This window comes from Rhinolophus sinicus, linkage group LG07, assembly GCF_036562045.2.
Source record: "Rhinolophus sinicus isolate RSC01 linkage group LG07, ASM3656204v1, whole genome shotgun sequence".
In the NCBI taxonomy this organism is placed as follows: domain Eukaryota; kingdom Metazoa; phylum Chordata; class Mammalia; order Chiroptera; family Rhinolophidae; genus Rhinolophus; species Rhinolophus sinicus.
The window spans coordinates 29344265-29363405 of record NC_133757.1 but is presented as its reverse complement, the minus strand read 5'-3'; the positions used below and the strand labels follow the sequence as shown (position 1 = coordinate 29363405).

Here is a 19141-nt window from a genome sequence, read left to right as displayed (position 1 = left end):
TTGAGTTTTCTTTACTTTAAATAACTTTGATTTTGTTATCAAGGTTAACATTGGCCTCATAAACACTGTCCTCATAAATAGGGTTCCCTCTTCTGTTGTAAAATTTTATGTAAAATTAGTATAATTTCATCTTTAAACATTTGATAAAATTTACCAGTGAAGCCAGGTGTGCTTGAAATTCTTTGTGGTAAGGGGAGTAATTCAATTTCTTAAATAGATAAGGGAATACTCAAACTTTCTATTTCTTTTCATATCTGCTTTGATAATTTGTCTTTCAAGAAATTTATCTATCTCATCTAAGGTGTCAGATTTACAGGCATATAGTGTCTAACCAAAGACAAAGGAGACAAAGGCCAGACCTTCCTTAGGTGAGGCCAAATTCCTTACTCCACACTCACCTTGTCATCAGGAGATACTTGATGTTATTTAGGGGTAAAGAGCCATGAAATCTGCAACCTACTTAAAAGAGAGGGGGCAGTAATGTGCAGCAAACATAAAACTGGTGAATACAGGGTGGACGGTACATGGGAATTCAATGTACTATTTTTACAATTTCTCTGTAAATTTAAATTTTTTTCAAAATAAAAGTTAAAGGATATATTCATATTCTATAACCCAGCAATTTAAATAATCAGAAAAATCACACACGTACTCTGCACAAGTTTTATCACAGAACAAGATTTGAAAACGCCTTAAACATCCCACAAAGAGGACTCGATAAACAAACTACAGTATGACACCAAACACCCCAAAACAACAAGATCACATTTTTTTCAAGAGTATCCATGTGGAAAATTCTCAATACATGTAGACTACTGAAGGAAAAAGTTGCAGAGCTGAATATATGACCCTATTCTATATGTATAGGAAAAAGACCGCACAGAAATGTAATGCAAATGTGGTTGTCTCTGAGTGGTGGGGTCACAGGTGAACTTGAGACCTTCCCATTCCTTTTCTGAATTTCTTGAAGGGTTCCAGATACTCTTACCACTCCAGGGGCAACAGGAAGGAGAGCTTACACTGATTTAGGGGTTTAGCAGGCCAGGTGGCGTGGGTCTGGATTAACCCCAATGGGGCGGGGGAATCTTGCTGGCAGTGGTGCTAACTGGCCACAGGGTAGCCCAGCAGAGCGGAAACAGTGGACTGGAGGAGGCGCATAGGCTCAGATCCGGTCTCACTCCCTCCAACATAGACAACGGTTGGGCGATTAAGATGTTGCATGTGAAAAAATAGCTTCGTACAAACGTAAAAGCACCTGCTTTTCTACTTTGTTCCACAAGTGCATTAATGGACATGGTAGCTATTACTATAGCAAATCCACATGGAACAGTGAGATGCAGTGTTTAAAGCTCTGAGTGGAGTTATGAATTTGTCCTTCCTACATGATCCTGGGCAAACGGTTTAGCCTTTCTGAGCCTACGTTCAGCTCTGAAAACCTGAGATGATGATAATTTTTATCACAGTCCTCCTACGTCCGAAGGTTATTGTGGAAAATCTATTGTGGAAGATGTCTGTGAGGGTGGTCTGTAATCTACAAAGTGCTTTATATTTATAATGTTAAGGTTAATTTAGGGCATTAGCTGTCCCAAATGCTGAATTATCTTTGAAGAGGTGGACTTGGATGAGAAGAGCAGCAACGCAATACGACCAATAAGCTTTGCCACAAGAAACCCTGGGGTGTTCAATGTTCAAGTGAACACGGACAACAACTGAATTTCGTTCGATGGGCAGCGCCGGATACCTGGGATGCAGGAGCCAGCTGGGCGGAGGCCTGGCCAGGGAAGGATTGGGATTAGGAGGGCAGGAACCACCCTTACAAAAGGGAGCTAAGTAGGTGAGAATCCTTGGTTTTCACCACAAACATTCCAAGAAGCTGTACTGAATAGTGGAAAGGACCAGATGATTCCCCATGTCAGAGAGGGACACTGCCCCAAGACATAAAACTTGGGGTTACTCTGGGCCTCTGGATGGGGCTGCTCCATCATCCCTGAGCATAATGCTGACTGTGGTGGATGGGCATCACTGTCCTAGGCTGGGAACTGAGGAGCGAGCACATTTCCTCCGAGATGCCTGTCTGAACTAGCCAGGCAGCACACAAGCAGAAAAATTGTCTTGACAGTGTCAGAGGCCAGAGATATCTGCCTAACCTGCTGCTGGAGATGCTGCAATAAGATGCAAACACGAGCTGTAGCGGAAAGAAATTCTTGTTTTTCTACCTTTTTTATTTTCCTCCCTGTAAGGCCAGGGACAAATCTTTCTGGGTTTGGGGTCATTGACAACACCCATAGCAAGGAGGTCAGCCTCTTACCCTGAGATTCCTGTTTCATAAAAGTGATCTCTTTTTTTTCTCATTAAACTTTGTTTTAATGAGTCTCAAAATTCTGTGGCAGATTTTTGGTCAAGTTGTTTCCACTAAAAAGTACTGATTTTAAAAACTAATAACTTAAAAACTGCCAGACACACAGAAAACAAATGGTCCACAAAACATTCTCTTTTTCTGAAGGATTTATGATGCATTGTAATCATTAGCCTGTCTTTTACTATTAAACTTAAATGGCCAATTGAGACAAACAGTTCTGAGACCGTTCTTCCACCACTGATTAAAACTGGGGTGGTGGGTATTGGGGATAATATTCATTTAGGCTTCTGAGCTTTCTGGGAAGACTTGGTGACCTTGCCAGCTCCAGTTGCCTTCTTGTCTACTGCTTTGATGTCACCACAGCAACCGTCTGTCTCATATCATGAACAGCAAAACGGCCCAGAGGAGGATAGTCCGAGAAGCTCTCAACATATGTGGGCTCGCTAGGAACCATATCAGCAGTGGCAGCATCACCAGATTTTGGAAACTTCTGGCCACCTTCCAGCTTTTTCCCAGAACGATAATCGATCTTCTCTTTTAGTTCAGCAAATTTGCATGCAATGTGAGCTGTGTGACAATCCAGCAGAGGTACATATCCAGCACTGATTTGGCCTGGATGGTTTGTTCAGGATAATCACATGAGCTGTGAAGCCGGCTGCTTCCATTGGTGGGTCATTTTTGCTATCACCAAACACTTTGCCATGACAGACATCTTTGAAAAACACACTCTTGACATTGAACACACTGTCCCCAGGAACAGCTTCACTCAAAGCTTCATGGCCCATTTCAACAGGCTGTACTGCAGTTGTAACACTGATTGGAGCAAAGGTAACCAACCACCTTGCTGGGTCTGAGAACACCAGTGTCCACTCAGCCCACAGGGACAGCACCAACACCAACTGTGTAGACATCCTGTAGGGGAACATACAAAGGCCTATCAGTTGGATGAGTTGGTGGCAGGATGCAATCCAGAGCTTCAAGCAGCATGGTTCCACCCATTGCCATCTTTACGGGTGACTTTCCATCCCATGAACCAAAGCATGTTAGCACTTGGCTCCAGCATGTTGTCACCATTTCAATCAGAAATTGGCACAAATGTTACTGTGTCAGGGCTGTAGCCAATTTTTAATGTAGGTGCTGACTTCCTTAATGATTTCCTCGTATCTCTTCTGGATGTAGGGTGTCCCAGTGGAATCCATTTTAACACCAACAATAAGTTGTTTCACACCCAGTGTGTCAGCCAGAAGGCCATGATCACAGGTCTGCCCACTCTTGGAGACACCTGCTTCAAATTCACCAACACCAGCAGCAACAATCAGGATAGCACAGTCAGCCTGAGATGTGCCTGTAATCGTGGTTTTGATAAAAGTCTCTGTGTCCTGGGGCTCCGCAATGGTCACATAACACTTGCTGGTCTCGAATTTCCACACGGAGATATCAGTGGTGATCCCACATTCACATTCAGCTTTCAGTTTATCCAAGAAACAGGCATACTTGAAGGAGCCATTTCCTATCTCAGCGACCTCCTTCTCAAGTTTACAACCGTTCTTTTGTCAATCCACCACATTTGTTGATCAGATGGCTAGTAGTGGTAGACTCGCCCGAATCTACATGTCGAATGATGACAAATTGATATGAGTCTTTTCCATTTTGGTTTAGCAGTTTTCATGACATCTGCATTCTGGTGACAAACCCATTGAGAAAAAGCATGATCTATTCTTAAGAGTGTGGAATCAATCCATTTATTTGACTAAATCATTGCTACCCAGATATACTTTAAAAAAAAAAATTCACTGCTTTCTGCGTTAGGAACAATGAAAACAAGAAATATTGTCAAATCAGGATGTCGAGAGATCGGTTGAGGATTGGCCGGTGAAATTGTAAAAATAATACGCAAACTCCAGAGGTTAAATTCAGGCGATTTATTGTAAACAGGATTATCCTAGCACTCCACCAAACTGGCTGTGTCATACACATGCTCTCTCTTCCAAATCAACTAGTCAAAAAGACTTTATTAAAAAGTCACAGGTAACTAATAACTTAGTGTGTTTCACTAATCTCCTTCACTAAATAAGCATTGAGTAAATAGTGTCGGGTAGTCTGTTATTGCTCATGGACTGCAGCTTGGATCCATTTAAATGAACCCATTAGTATGCCTGAGTGATCCAACAGTAGCTCTAGATCCAGTTTAGAAACCAGCCAATGCTGGAGCACACTGAACCACGATCACAGGTTCCTGGAAGACCACATGCGATTCCTTTCAGATTTCTTCGCGTGACTTACTCATAAAAATGACACAGTTAAATTCCATCCGTTTTTTTTTTTAAAAAAGAGCTAAAAGTTACTCGATAGCATATAACTTTCCACAGAAAAGGTAGGTGGATCATCTACTCTTACAGTGGTGGAGTTAAACGCTCAGGACTAATTTTAGATCCTTCTCATATATATTTGCAGTTTGATGAAAAGCTGCATAGTCTACAAATGCATAAAACGTGATGATTGATGCACCTTTGGATGGACAAAGACAGGCTTCATACAAGGAAGCTCTTGAAGGTAGGGATAAAGATAGTTACAGCACCACATTTAGGTGACAGAAATGGAGCCCTGCTTTTGAAAGCAGCCTCCACAGCTGTGATTATATCATTCTGCTCCAAATTTAGATTATCTGGAAAATGGTAAATGTGAAAACTTAAGATGTGAAAAGATACGATTCTACAGAAAGAAGTCCTGGCAAAGCAACTCATATGGAGGTAAAATGTCACTTGAAAATGCCATTCTTTACTTTGCCTGAATTAGTGGACATTAGGGCCCCTTACTGTGCCTGTATGTGAAAGTATATTCATAATTTCTCTTGAAGTTTTAGAAACAGTAAATATTTCAAAACAGCTGTTCAATGTGTAGTAACAATTTCATCTAAAATAGTATCTCATGAAAAGAAAAAAAAATTTTTAAGTCCACTCCAGTCATCATTTGCGTGTTTGTATGTTTATATTTATACATTTGAAAAATAACACTTAAGGCAATATTAGACTGGTAGCAAAAATGGATTTCAGAGTCTTATGGAGATCATGCTACTTAAGAATCCAAGGCTTTATTTTTTTAAACCTCCAAAAAGGTAGCTTTGTATTTGTTGCCTTTTAAATTCATAATGGGGCAAATATTTTGGTTCATCTACTCACTGTAATTTCACAATAGTAAAAAATTACAGGTGTCTACAATAGCTAATGTTGGAAAAGCATGTCACACACTCAATGGGATCTGAAGTTCACCGTATTTGTACTTGTTAAATAAATACAGTAACATATTAATGGGAAAAGGTAAAACTGATAGAACACTGCAAACCAATTATGAACAAGAATGTTGATATAATTCAATCAGAAAGAAACTAATCACGGTAATCCTGAGAAATTCAGTTTGGGATCAAGTTGATGTTAGGTAACTGTATTTCTAGCACTATAAGTAAGTAGGGTGTTCTAGAGTTTTCCAGCACTTGACTAACTTGAATAAAAAACATGTTCAAATTTTATAAAAAGATTAAAACCATGCCTTATAATCAGCAATTTCACTAATAAAAGAAAATCACATTGCTTGTACACTGTTTTGTTCATTATCTGCCAAATGTAATGTCTCCACTGATTTACATGAAACTATTCAGTGGAAAGCAAATTTGAGGGTCAATTTTTTAAAAAGATATTATTACCTCTCTAAATGTTTTGCAGCCTTTTTTGGTCAACCTATGAGGCTCTTAGAAAAAAGATACCACATTTTCTTCTGACAAATGACTATTTTACAGGACAGGGAGGGAAGAGTCTATAGGAATATCACCCATCATTTTAAGTATTGCTATATAAGGGAAATTTCTCTTAGTAAGGAAAAAAAGCTTTTTAAATATTTAAGAGGCATGTATTTTAAAAATACATCTATAAGATTTTGTAATTTAATTACTTTGGATTTTTAATATTTCTACATAATGACATTTGACAACTTCTCTTTTTCTGTTTATCTCTCTAATAGTGAACCAGAAACTACTAAAGTGGCCAAGATTGTTTTCCCAGCCCCTGGAAGACTCAGGAATGCATCCACTTGCATTTGCCACCCATGGGAATCTTCAGAGTTTTGCAGCCATGAAGTTAATATGTGGCTTCACAAGGGGAAACAGTGGCAAACCACGCTTGAACTCGGTCATGTTCTGAATCACTTCAGGCTGCAAAGAAAAAAAGGTTTCTCTTAGTGTGTTTAGCCTAAAAAGCAGACTGAATAGGACATTGACATTTTTCTTTTTTTCATGCATACTAGTTTCTACCCCATATATTATGATCTGCTGACCTTTCTTTTTGGATCAGTAGGGCCAGAGGGTCTATGCAAACCTATGGTGAAGGTCCCCAGAGGGACTCTGGACCAGAAGAAGGAAGACACGGCTTTCCTCTGGGTATTCAGGGCTGGCATACTAAGGGCTCAGCACCAAGGCTTCAGCAGAGTGACAGAGGCTGGTGTCCCCACCCAGCAAGGACCTGGTTACATTGCCAGTTTCCTCCTGCTGCATGTAAATGCCAACCTTTCCAGATGACTAACATATGCAGTCCCTGTAGAAGGGGCTGGGAACAAATGTGGCTGGAGACAGCTTGCTGCAGAGTAAATTGAGCTGGAGGCAAAGGCAGACAAGGGCAGAGGCTGAGTTTCTGTGCAGCTGAAAAGCAACAGGTATGACCACTGGGAACCGTAGGAAAGAATGGGGACCTGGACTTTAAGGGAGACCTAAAGTAGAGGCTCGAACACCAGGTGACCTAAAACCTCTAGGCCTTATGTATCCTGATGAACAAGCTCCTTCTAAGTAGGAAATCCTCTAACAGTGCAATCTAACATAATATTTACATTTCTTACTTGTGGCAAGGCTGGTGCTTGTGACAAATTTATATCATTTTGACATGGGAACTCTCCAACCACAGGACCTATAAGAAAATAAAAGGTTTAGTGCTTTGCACTTACTGATACTAGCACACAAGAGCCACTTTCAAAAAATAATCGAAACGAGACTAGGCGCCTTAAAAAACTGTGCCAGGCCCAGTGCACGTACTTCTCAGATCCTCTCGGGCTACCTGCTCCCCCAAGGCCTTGATTGCTTATCCTGCCTCCTATCGGGAGTGTCCCCATTGATGGTTCATGATGTTACCATGGTTATTAAAGCATTGGCAGCAGGTCTGATCTCACTGGACCCTGAAGCTCTGGCCACCAAAACAACCCAGAAGGCCGAAGGAGATAATGGTTGTGGGTAAACCTTGTCCAGTCAGAGACAGGAGACAGGAAGGACTGAAAGGATCAATTGCTCATCCTTCCTCCCCACATGCACTGGCTCCATATGGCTTCTTTGGGGATGTCCCGCCAGCAACTAGCTGTATTTTCTTACAGAACAGTGGCCAGCTTGGCATTGTGCCATCTGGTGTTGGCTCTCTCCTTCACTGCCTCATTCTTTTTTCCCCCCTTATTTTTGCTTTGCTAGAGCAGACCATGTTTCCAGTTAGTTCCCCTTCTGTACCCCTTTACTTTCTGGTGCTCGATAAGCAATGTGGCTATGGCAAGGGATGGCTATCATGTGCCTAAAAATATACTTGATAAAAAAAAAGTCATTATTAAATACTTACAAGAATCCATTTCTCTGGCAAGAACATGGACGGATACCTTATGTCTCCTCGGGGCATCTACTGCCAACATTTCCTAGGCAGAAAGAATAGCAAAGTCACCTTTTTGTTTCATTAAGGAAGTTAAACTGGGGTGTTCTCTTATAACTATGAAGAATCAGCTCTTGCATATCCAGATACAGAAAAGATGCATCTTTTTCTTTCCCCTCACAGTATTTCATTTAAGCCGAGAATTATCCTTAACCCCATTTGACAGATGAGAAAACTGAGTCCAAAGAGATTAAGTGACGCGTGCTCAAACTCCTACAACTAATAAGTACCTGGGCTGGGCTTAAAAACCTATCCTAGTCCTCATTGGGGTGCGATGCAGAGCCCTACCTAGTGATCTTTAGTGTCTGCAGAGACAATGGCCTGAGCTTAGTCAGGGGACGACCACAAAGCCTGCTCCTCTAAGAACCTTCGCAGATTCTGCACCAGGGCACTGCTGTGGTTCCTCATCTACCAAAGTTAAGGAAACTATCACTTATTGAGTTCTGCCTTTTATCAGGCGCTCTCTTATGTTAGCTCACTTGATTCTCTGTAAGCTAAGCATCATGATGATTCTTATTTTAGAGACACAAACTCTAAAACACAGAGAGATAAAATGACTTGCTGGAATCATACAGCTCATAATGGCTTCCACAGCCAAAAATGGCTCAAATCTCATTGCTAAAAAAAGGTACTTTCAAAAAAAAAAGCTCATAAGGGACAGTGTCAGAAGTGAGGTCCCTCTTGTTCTCTCCATTCTACCACGTTGCTTTGAGGGATTCCCTTTAGTTACTACCATGAATACCAGGAGTGGCAGGTTGGAAGACATATCGGTGGGGAGGTGTCTCTTCACCTTTCCCTGTCTTTTTTAAAGGGAAAACACAAGTTGTGGAAAAGCTTCCCCTGATGCCTCAGCCAGAAGTAATGTTTTGTATCCTCAGCAGAAGAGATCATCAGCGAAGCCAAATCCACTCAACTGTTATTTATGGAGAGTTATTATAAGCCCGGTCCTCTGCAGCTGCAATGGAAGCCCTGCTGATGCTCCATAGCAAACTTGACCATGGCTTCCTCCAACTGGCAGAATAGCCCAGACTCATCTGATAGCATCTAACTTATGAAAGCAAACTTTTTGATTCGTGATAACCTTATGATTCTTCATCACTTTTCATTGCTTCCTTATCAACCTATATAAGTAGAGAGTAGAACACTTTTTTCAGTTTCAGATTGTTCTCAACTTCCCAACCATCTTTTGACAATCCCCATTTTTCTAAAAACCAACCAACCAACCAACCAACCAACCAACCAACCAACTGCATTTTCTTGCAAAATGTATTCTAAAGAACACTAGAGTCCTAGGAGATACTTATAGATATTCAATGCAAGAAAAAGGGTCTATGGTGAAATCAGTTTAGGAAATGTTTTGTTGATCAAAATTAAACAAATGCTGGACTAAAGGAGTCTTTACTCTGGGGCTTCTTAGAACTTTTAAAATGCAAAACCAAACTCTGTGCTTCTCCAAGAATGGAAATAAAGAGTGTAGACATCTTCAAACTTATGTAGTCACTAAACTCTTTTTTCTAGGTACCTCTATTATTATCTTATAGAACACTAGTTTACTATGGAACACAGCTTGGGAAATGTTGTTTGACACTTAGCTTAAGCTTGGTAACAAACACTCAGTTTTGAAGACAAGAATAATCTAGTCTTATAACTGCTATTTTTACAAATTCAATAATCAGGTATGACTTATGCAAATGAATAATTGAATTTGTGGAAGGAAATGAATAATTAAATTTGTGGAAGGAAAGACAAATCTCCATTTCTTCTGGAAACATTACAGTACATTATATTAGGACATCATTCTTTTTGAACACACATTACTAATAATGCCTTAAAATGAATGTTTAGTGGGGCCGGCCCAGTGGCTCAGGCGGTTGGAGCTCCATGCTCCTAACTCTGAAGGCTGCTGGTTCGATTCCCACATGGGCCAGTGGGCTCTCAACCACAAGGTTGCCAGTTCAACTCCTCAAGTCGCGCAAGGGATGGTGGGCTATGTCCCCTGCAACTAGCAACAGCAACTGGACCTGGAGCTGAGCTACACCCTCCACATCTAAGATTGAAAGGACAACAACTTGACTTGGAAGAAAGTCCTAGAAGTACACACTGTTCCCCAATAAAATAAAATTTAAAAAAAAAAAATGAATGTTTAGAAACCAAAAGGAGCTGAACATGATCACCCTGTTTTGTAGGCAATTGAGAACAGATACCTAATCTCACAGAGTTGAATAGTCTTAAGCAGTAAATAAAAACAATTAAGACTTATTTTATAACATTAAGGAGGAAAACGTATTCTAATTTAAAGCATTCTGATGAAAACATTAAAAAAACCCTACGATTGAGTATTGCTAATAAAGAGATAACAACAACAGAGACTATTTATTAAATACTACTAAGTGTCAATCACTTTACATACCATTTCAATTAATTCTCCAATTAGTCTATTCTTTATCTTGTAAATAAGGAAACTGAGGCTTAGAAGCTTAAGTAACTTGGCCATAGTCACAGAGCTAGCTAGTTGGTGATGGGACCGACCCCCCAGGTCTGTATTCAGAGGCCATGTATGGTCCTGCTGTTGCCCCCACGGGTTAAAGCACCTTTGGAGAAGTTGAGATCACTGAGTGAGGTCTGCACTCTAAGCAGGGCTCTCTAGACAACTGAACAGCCTGGCAGTGGACATGTGTCCTCAGCATTGCTCCTACACCTAATGTGGTCCCTCAGAGTCGTACGGTAGCTCTCTCCTCATTTACACGACTACCTGGGATTATATTTCAGATCACAATTTTGTTTTATATACATTTTATTAACAAATTAGGTATGTATTTTTACACATACATACATACCTAGGGGTGGTGCCGAAAAACTGTATACACATTTTAAGAGATGTTATCTATGTATTACTTTTCAAAGTTGAATTGAATTACGGTAGCGATGTGTAGCATGACGTTCACACAAAAGATGGTTTTGGGAATGATCGATTTTACTTCCAACAAGTATTACAATTTTAATACAGTTATTTTCCGTTCTTAAAATGTGTATACATTTTTTTGGCATGGGGTGTGTGTGTGTGTGTGTAATTTTTTATAGCAGTTTCGGGTTCACAACAAAAATGAGTGAAAGGTACAGAGATTTCCCATCCATCCATTGCCCCTACATACGCATAGCACCTCTCTTACCAAAATATATGTATATTTTAAAGACTATTATTGCAAAAGAGCAAGAGTAGTTTAGATGAGACACTTGTCTTCCTTTACACAATGCAAAGGGATCTGTGAAGTAACGGAAATAACTTGCCCAGCCATTTCCACAGCCAACACAGCTCAAACCTCATTGCTAAAAAAAAGGTACATTCCAAATACTGGCTTTTACTATCAAATTTTGAAACTAAAATAGTTGTGTCTTCCTTTTCTTATTGCTAAGGTGTTACGGGCTATATTATACTTGTTTGCACATATGGAGAACAACAGCCTTGTAGTTTTTCAGAGGATTTGGGTGAAAGAAGTATAAGTAACTTGTAGACAGTGCAAGATCACCATTTTCCTCTAGGAAATTATCAGCTCCCTCGGGTCAGGACATTTCCTTTTTCTCACTCTCCCCACAGCACCAACAGTGGTGAATTAAGTGGGCATTAGAAACTCCAATACAGGAGAAAAATGTGGTTAGTCTTCACTGTACAAGTAATTTCACAAAATCATTCTGATGAGAACTGCAAGTACTGACTCTTGTGTTGTCGGTTACAATATACCCCTGGAAAACGCCACGGTAAAGTAGATGATTTCCCTCCCAAAGTGATGTCAGCACAGGTGGGAGTGAGTCCCTGATCAAACAACTGGCACCTAATAAATCAGATATGAACCAGGAGACGTGGCTAGAACCCTAGCTAGGATATAATTCTAAGGCACTATGGTAATTACAGAGGATACTTTTGCTCCTTATCCTGCAAAATAGACAATATTTTACGCAAATTAGAGGCCCCAATATATTACAAAGAATATATGGAACACTCTAAGCACAACTTTCTTGCAGCTTACATTTTAATTTCTGCACTTAGCATCCTTATTACACATTATATACCCACTTAACAAAATTTTCACTACCCTTAGAATTTTGTTACAGGTGGGGAAAATTTAGATGGTACAACCCTCTTAAAGCTGTACTGGGAAAACTTGAATGGTGGTGTTTCTTTTTTCTCCTAAGAAACTTTCTCAGTGGGCACAGGCATTGACAACTCATAAGATCATAAGACACCTGAACAAAGTCCAAAGGTGAGTCATCATCATTAATGTAAAGAAGCAGCCACAGTAGCACCGAAATGGTTGAATATAATTTATAGTTGTCAGAGATTGGAGAATAATCTAATTTTCATGTTCTATTTGTTTTCTTTGTTCTTCCCTCCCATCAAACAAGCTCAGCAATGTTCTTTGTGGGCTGGGATGGGAACAGAGAGAAAAGACAAAAGGGTAGCTAAAGAGATGCATCTGGAAGCCAGGAAGGGCCATCACGGTCCCTGGTCCGGAGGGAGAAGGAAACAGTACTGGGTACAATATGAATTGTCCCTTTCTGCTAACAGTAGTATGTGTCAAAAATACTTAAATCCATAAAAACGCCTTCATAAATCCTGCCCAAAAGGATTCAAAGTTTAGCAACATACAACACAGTACATACCATATTTCCTTATCAGTCAAAATCAAAATACATGAATTGAATTTACCTTGTAGAATTTTATGATATCTTCCTTGGTAAGTGTCTTTAAATACGCAACTTCTGTATTATCTGAAAAAGTAATCAAACAGTAATTTACTAAGAGTCCCATTTTAAGTAGCCCAGATACTACACTAAATGACAATATACTTCACTTCAACACTTCTAAGTATCCATATTTTTAAGTGATCATCTGCTCCTGCAAGTAGTGAGGAAATAAATTTCAAGTAAAAAGTTAAGAGGATATTCTGGCTCTCTACTTATGAGCTGTTGGATCTTGGGCTAGTCACTTTCACTTTTCTGAGCCTCAGTTTCCTCTCTGGAAATTGGGGATAAAAATGACTTAATGGGGCTTTACTGAGGACTAAGAAAAATGATAAATGACAATAACACATTGCTAGGGCACATGAGAAATGCTCAGTAAGTGGTAGGTATTATATTTATAGTGAATACAATTGCTAGAAAAATTACAGGTAAGGAAACAGAGGCCCCAAAAAAGGTGAGTCGGCCAAGATCATAGCTTCTTGGTGTTAGAATGAGAACACAACCCAACTCTTCTGACTTCTAGTGTAGCTTAGCACACCCACTGTGAATCTCTGCTCTAAAAGAAAAGGTGAAAGGAAGCCGACAGGCAAGAGACTCTGGGGAGCATGCCCATTTCTAAAAGCACGGACAAATTTCTGGAGATCCCTACAGGCAAATGTCTGAACCCCTGTGCCTCCAGAGTAGCACCTGCCTCAACTGAGTTCAAACTGCAAATTTTTCTTTTTCTTTCTTTCTCTCTCTCTCTCTCTCTCTCTCTTTTTTTGGTGTGTGTTACGGGAACTCGATATCTACATATCCATGCTCAGAGCCGCAGGGGCACAGTGACTGAACACAAAAATGAAATTAGATTATTAGTGCATTATTATATAGATCCAGCTCTAGCTTGAGAGAAGAAAAAAAGATGAAGTTTCTTTTTTAGGAAATTGTTATGTTAAATCACGGTTCTGTAGAAATGCTGTACCCTCACCCCCACTCCCAAATCTACAAAACGTCATCTACAAAACGAATACCATTTTATAGAATGGCCTCAGTGTCCTCTAATATTACACTTAGATGCCATGAACGTTGAGGCCTTAATTTTGCCTTACCTCTGTCAAAATTGTATTGCTGGGAGATGATTTCCCCCCAGTATTTAGCACACTCTGCAGAGAGTTTCTTTGGTTTGTCTAGTCGACGAATCGCTAATGCTTGAATGTGTTTTTGGAAGGCCTCTTCTGTCATGTCCTCTATGGACTTTTCCATGGCGATTAAGAAAGCTTCCACTCTGCTTTCTAAGTAGTGAGGAGGCTTTTCTGACTGGATGATGAATCGTAAGCCTTGTATGCCATTGGCTCGACGTGGCCCGCTGAAGACGATATAGCCTGGAACACAAACACCAGCCAGTCAGGACCTTGGCATTTGAGACTCGGGTCACTTTAAATCTTTCAAAAAGCATGCTGTCAGAGCAAATAAAATCTACTTTAGGGTTTTACATTATTAACCTTTGAAGAAATATGAGCAATTAAGATATCCTCAGTTCCTACGGACACAGCAGAATAGTTAGGAAGTTGGAGATACCTCTTCTTAAAAAAGTAAAACAAAAAACAACCCTACTCATCATTCAAACTCAATATCGCATAACTCCTCGTTATCTGCCAGCTAATCCCCTTCAATCTATGTTAGTTATTCCCATTCCCATGAAACGCTGAACTCATTTTCATCCTGTAACCATTGTCCTAGAACTGTTTCCTTTCACATTCAAGTTCCTTACGTGAATTTGCTTCTATATTGCATTTCTTGTTAGAGAATCCATTCCTGGACCAACTCTGTTCAGACTGTAAATCTTTAGAGACCAAGTAATTGAGGTCATACTTCCATTGTCATCTTGTAAGCTCATGCCCTACCTCCTTCAGCTGCCCTCCCCTGAACCACCCCTCTGACCGCTGTGGTGTCTCTGGGTTCCACTTCTGAACCCAGAAACTATCTTCAGCATAGCCTTTAGAGTTTAAACACTCTTAGTAGCATTTATCACACTGTACAATAATTACTGTTGTTCCTTTACAGGTCTGCCTTCCTGATTAGACTATGAGCTCCTCAAAGGGAAAGGCCATCCATAACTTACCTATTTTCACTGTCCAGCATCTAGCATGGTGGTTGTTTAACACTTGGCACTTGGAGACACTCACCCAAACCCTTTTTCACTGGCTCTTCCAGTCATACTTGAGCTTCTTTCTTTTCTCACTGATCAAACCCGCTAGGATCTCCAAGACTTTTAACAGTGCCTAATACTCTGCCTGAAACATTTCCTCAATACCTACTGAGCACCTTCTATGTGCCTTAGGCTTGGGATACAAAGATGAATGAGAGAAAATACCTGTTCCCTCAGGGAATCCAAAGTTTAGTGCATATAAACTCCTCTGATGGCTTGCTTCCCACCTTGCCACTCATAACATCCTGCCTTAGCATCCTCTCCCCTCTACCCAACATGTCCTCTTTATTCACATGTATATAATGTAAACAGAGTGTCACCTCCTTAAGAATTACTTTACTGTCCATAAAATATTACTTGCTTATCTTTTAGAAGGGGATTCCTCACAAACAAGTTTTTCATAAGTCTTTCTGAATAGAGCACGCCTGAAGCCACATGCTAGCAGACTATTATGTGTGGAGAATGTCCTCTGAGAACAATGGCTGTTCCTCAAGGTCTATGGTACCCTGCTATGGCCCACTTCTCTCTCACCCAGCTGTTCCTTGGTGCGCAGGGTGTTGAAGCAAGGCTCAGAGATGATCTGACAGAAGAGCTCCAGAAACATGTTCTCCGAGGTGCTCTGCATGTCCGTTTGGTAGTATATCTCGATGCCACAGTTATTGTGAACTTCATTCCTCTGCTGGTAAACGAACCATCCTCCTAAGAAGTTTCAAAAAGAGAGCAACACGTTCAAACACTTATTTAAGTTTTCATAAAGTTAATGTTTTGTTTGGCTTTTTAAAGTTGTTCAATGTGGTTGGTGTTTATTGGTACTTCCAAACTGCAATTCATTTATTAACAGTGTGAAACTCAACTTACCTAAGAGAATCCTATACCAGTGATATGCATTTGGCAGGCACTCGCGTGCTCACTTCGGAAGCACATATACTACAATTGGTAGGCCCTCGATAAACACTCATTGAATTTAAAGGGCAAGGAACTTATAAAATACCCATTTTATGACTAAGTATTAATGCTAAATGAGATCCATAGTTAATAAAATGTGCAATGTAGTGCATGTACTAGATTAGAACTAGCTAATACACATAAGAACCTCAGTAGAAATACCACCTATGTTTTAATAACCATATATAACAATTTTTTTTAAATTACTAGTTGTGCCTTTATTATTTTGTATTTCTATTTAACAGTCTATTGGCAATATTGTTTACTAACACTCACACTAAAGGTCATTTCACAAATTTACACAAATGTGTAGAATGCTTAGAGATAACTCAGACTAACATCTCACTTTAGGGATGAGGAAATTAAGATCCTGAGAAGTAGGGTGACTTGTCCAAGGACACAAAGTCAGATGGTAGACAGCGAAGACTCAGATATGCGGATCAAATATTTCATCAAAGTTATGAGTACGATGATCATGCTTTATGATCTGATGACTACTTCATGAGCGATAAATTTGACTAAGCAAATATATAGTGTTTAGTTTTAGTACTGTATAAGACTTATGAATTGAACATTTCTCAGAAATAGTAGTAATGATATGCCTGCTCACTCTTATAGATGCTAATTTAGACATCAACAGAAAAGGGAGACAGCGGAGCCTGGAATTGTATTTCATCAATTTCACTTTTCTGACCAGGTCCAAGTCTGACTAAAAGTCAAACTTTCTGATCGTACATTGGCAGCACTAAGTTCCCTCCTATCAGAAAAGGTCAGGGAACCCAGGCTGCAAGTCCAACATACAAATCTCCAAATGTCTCCTCCTTCATAATGCCTGAAGCTTTTCTTTTTAAACTGTAAATATTGTTCCAGGGAGAGTTAAGTGAAGTACTACCGTGTTTCCCCAAAAATAAGACCTAACCAGAAAATAAGCCGTAGCATGATTTTTCAGGATTCTTGTAATATAAAATAAGCCCTGATGCGTCTTTTGGAGCAAAAATTAATATAAGACCTGGTCTTCTTTTCGGAGAAATACGGTAGAGCTTATTTTATATTACGAGCATCCTGAAATATCATGCTAGGGCTTATTTTCCGGTTAGATCTTATTTTCGGGGAAACACGGTATTTAAGACTTTCAAACCTGCTCAGTTGACTAAATTAGAATGATTTCCTAACAACTAGCATTTTGAGAATGAGATGTGAATGGAGTTATTTTTGAGCATGGGCAATTTGAGAGATAGAAAAGATAGGGTCCTAGGAGAGGAGAGAAGGCAGGAAGTATAGTAAAAAGAGGTGAAAAAGATAGATTTCACTTTGAAATTTTGTTTCTAGACTGGCCTCACTGGCTTTTGAATGGCAGACGCTTCCTCCCAGCCACATTGCAGTGACTGAGGAACAAACTAGCAGAAGTCTGAAAGGAACCATTAGCAGGTCTGTGATGACTGGTCATGCAGAACAGCAGAGCTGTGCTCAAGGTATCTCTGTGCATTCAACAGTGATATCCTGAGATAATACCATGCTTGAGTTGCTTTAGTAGCTACTCAAGTGAGCTAGACTCACAGCCTGGTGTTAAGAAATGTAAAGCTAATAAGAGATACGGAGATGCACTTCAATCCCAACTCAAGAGAAAAAGTACTAAGTGGCTTATATAAGTATGTAAAGGTTCAGAAAACCTGTGCTGGGAGGTCAGAAGAGAAAGTGATAGCTGGGAGTTTTAGAAAAAGTTTAGTGGAATAGGTGGCTTATAAGATGGGCCTGGAAAGATGAATAAGGTGTAGACATAGGTGCATGAGGAAACGGGTGGGGGGTCAGGGGATAGGATGGAGCATTATTTTCAGGAGGATAAAAACAGCTGGAGAAAAAAGCACAGACCATGAGTGCATGGAAAACAGCCAACAATCAAGTTTGGCCCCCCAAAAAAGAAAAAATCAATGCTTCTCATCCCTGGTCTAATATACTTTCCACTAGATAATTTTGAACAATATGGAAAATAATGCTTAATGAGTTTTTATATCAACAGAAACCATTTTTAATGCAAAAGTAATCCAACATTGCATCCTCTAATATGTTTATTATCCATTTTATGTTAATTCCTCATAAAATATGCATGTAATGAATACATTGTGTTATCTGCACCTGTGGCTTTCCTAAACTATTTTTGCCAAAGATGTCTATGGGCTTCCAATTAGATATTATGATTCTAGTTTTCATGTTTTATAAATAAATTGTATTTCATGATTAACAATCAGCATTTCTTTAGCTTTGTGATGTTTTTATTTCCTAACTCTTCTATACTCAATTACTAGTCAATTCCAGTATCACTGTCTTCAAAATAATTGCCTGCCTCCAATTTCACCTCTATGGCCCTCCTACAGAGAATTTTCTGAGAAATGTCTTTAACTATACTTCAATAAATAGTAGAGGATCCCAGGAGATCTTTACCATAAAACTATATATTATCATCCAAGTGAACTCAACCTACCTGTAATCACACACAATATCATGTTCAAGTACTCCATTACCAAAGTTATAGGATTTCAACTTACTGTCAGGGAGCTGAACTTCTCTATACCGAACCAGCTGACTTGGAAGGAGAGGTTTCGTATGAGCATGTTCAATAAGAGTGTCTTCAACCATCTGCATAATTCCTAATGCAGCCTGGGGAAAATCACAGGTCACAGTATATTACAAAAACACAAATGTATCTTGTCTGTGAAAATAAAAACAGTATATTGAATGACAGCCCATACAATATGAAAACATGCCTGTGAAATAAACCAGCCTAGCTTATCATAAAAAATGGATGAAAATTGAATTTGTCAATTTGCAGTATAGTCAATATGGTAGTGAAGAGACACAGAGACCCAGACAATCTTGACGCTGGAAAAAAGGCACTGCTAAAGCTGGAGATGTCCTGGTCATGGAAAGTTGGTCCCAAGTGAGTGACACCTGGAGTTACAGCAAAGAAAAGGAAGTGAGCATAAGCCTTTATTTTGAGTAAAACTGATCTTGCTGAGAATCCTGTCTCTGCCACACTTATTAGCATCTGACTTTGGGCATATTGTTTTGGAGGCAGCATAGCAGAGTGGTAAAGAGTGTGGGCTCTTGAGACAGACCGCAGTGGGAATTCTGGAGTGCTATACATTTGGCCTTTGCTATTTCATTTAATCCTAATAACACTAATTT

General features: G+C 39.7%; 1 protein-coding gene and 1 pseudogene across 6 annotated transcripts in view; both read right to left on the bottom strand.

Annotated features, from left to right (window-relative positions):
- Positions 1-2521: 2521 nt before the first annotated feature.
- Positions 2522-4104, bottom strand: LOC109450782 (elongation factor 1-alpha 1; annotated as a pseudogene).
- A 162-nt stretch (positions 4105-4266) lies between these two features.
- Positions 4267-19141, bottom strand: part of IDE (insulin degrading enzyme) — a 111675-nt gene continuing 96800 nt past the window's right edge. For all 6 annotated transcript variants that reach the window (XM_074339386.1, XM_074339387.1, XM_019739427.2 and 3 more), the window contains 7 exons: positions 18502-18613; positions 15545-15712; positions 13914-14186; positions 12791-12852; positions 7999-8071; positions 7241-7308; positions 4267-6563 (listed from right to left, as the gene is read on the bottom strand). In XM_074339386.1, coding sequence (XP_074195487.1) covers positions 6468-6563; positions 7241-7308; positions 7999-8071; positions 12791-12852; positions 13914-14186; positions 15545-15712; positions 18502-18613 — 852 coding nt within the window. In that variant the 3' untranslated portion in view covers positions 4267-6467. The remainder of the gene's footprint in view (positions 6564-7240; positions 7309-7998; positions 8072-12790; positions 12853-13913; positions 14187-15544; positions 15713-18501; positions 18614-19141) is intronic.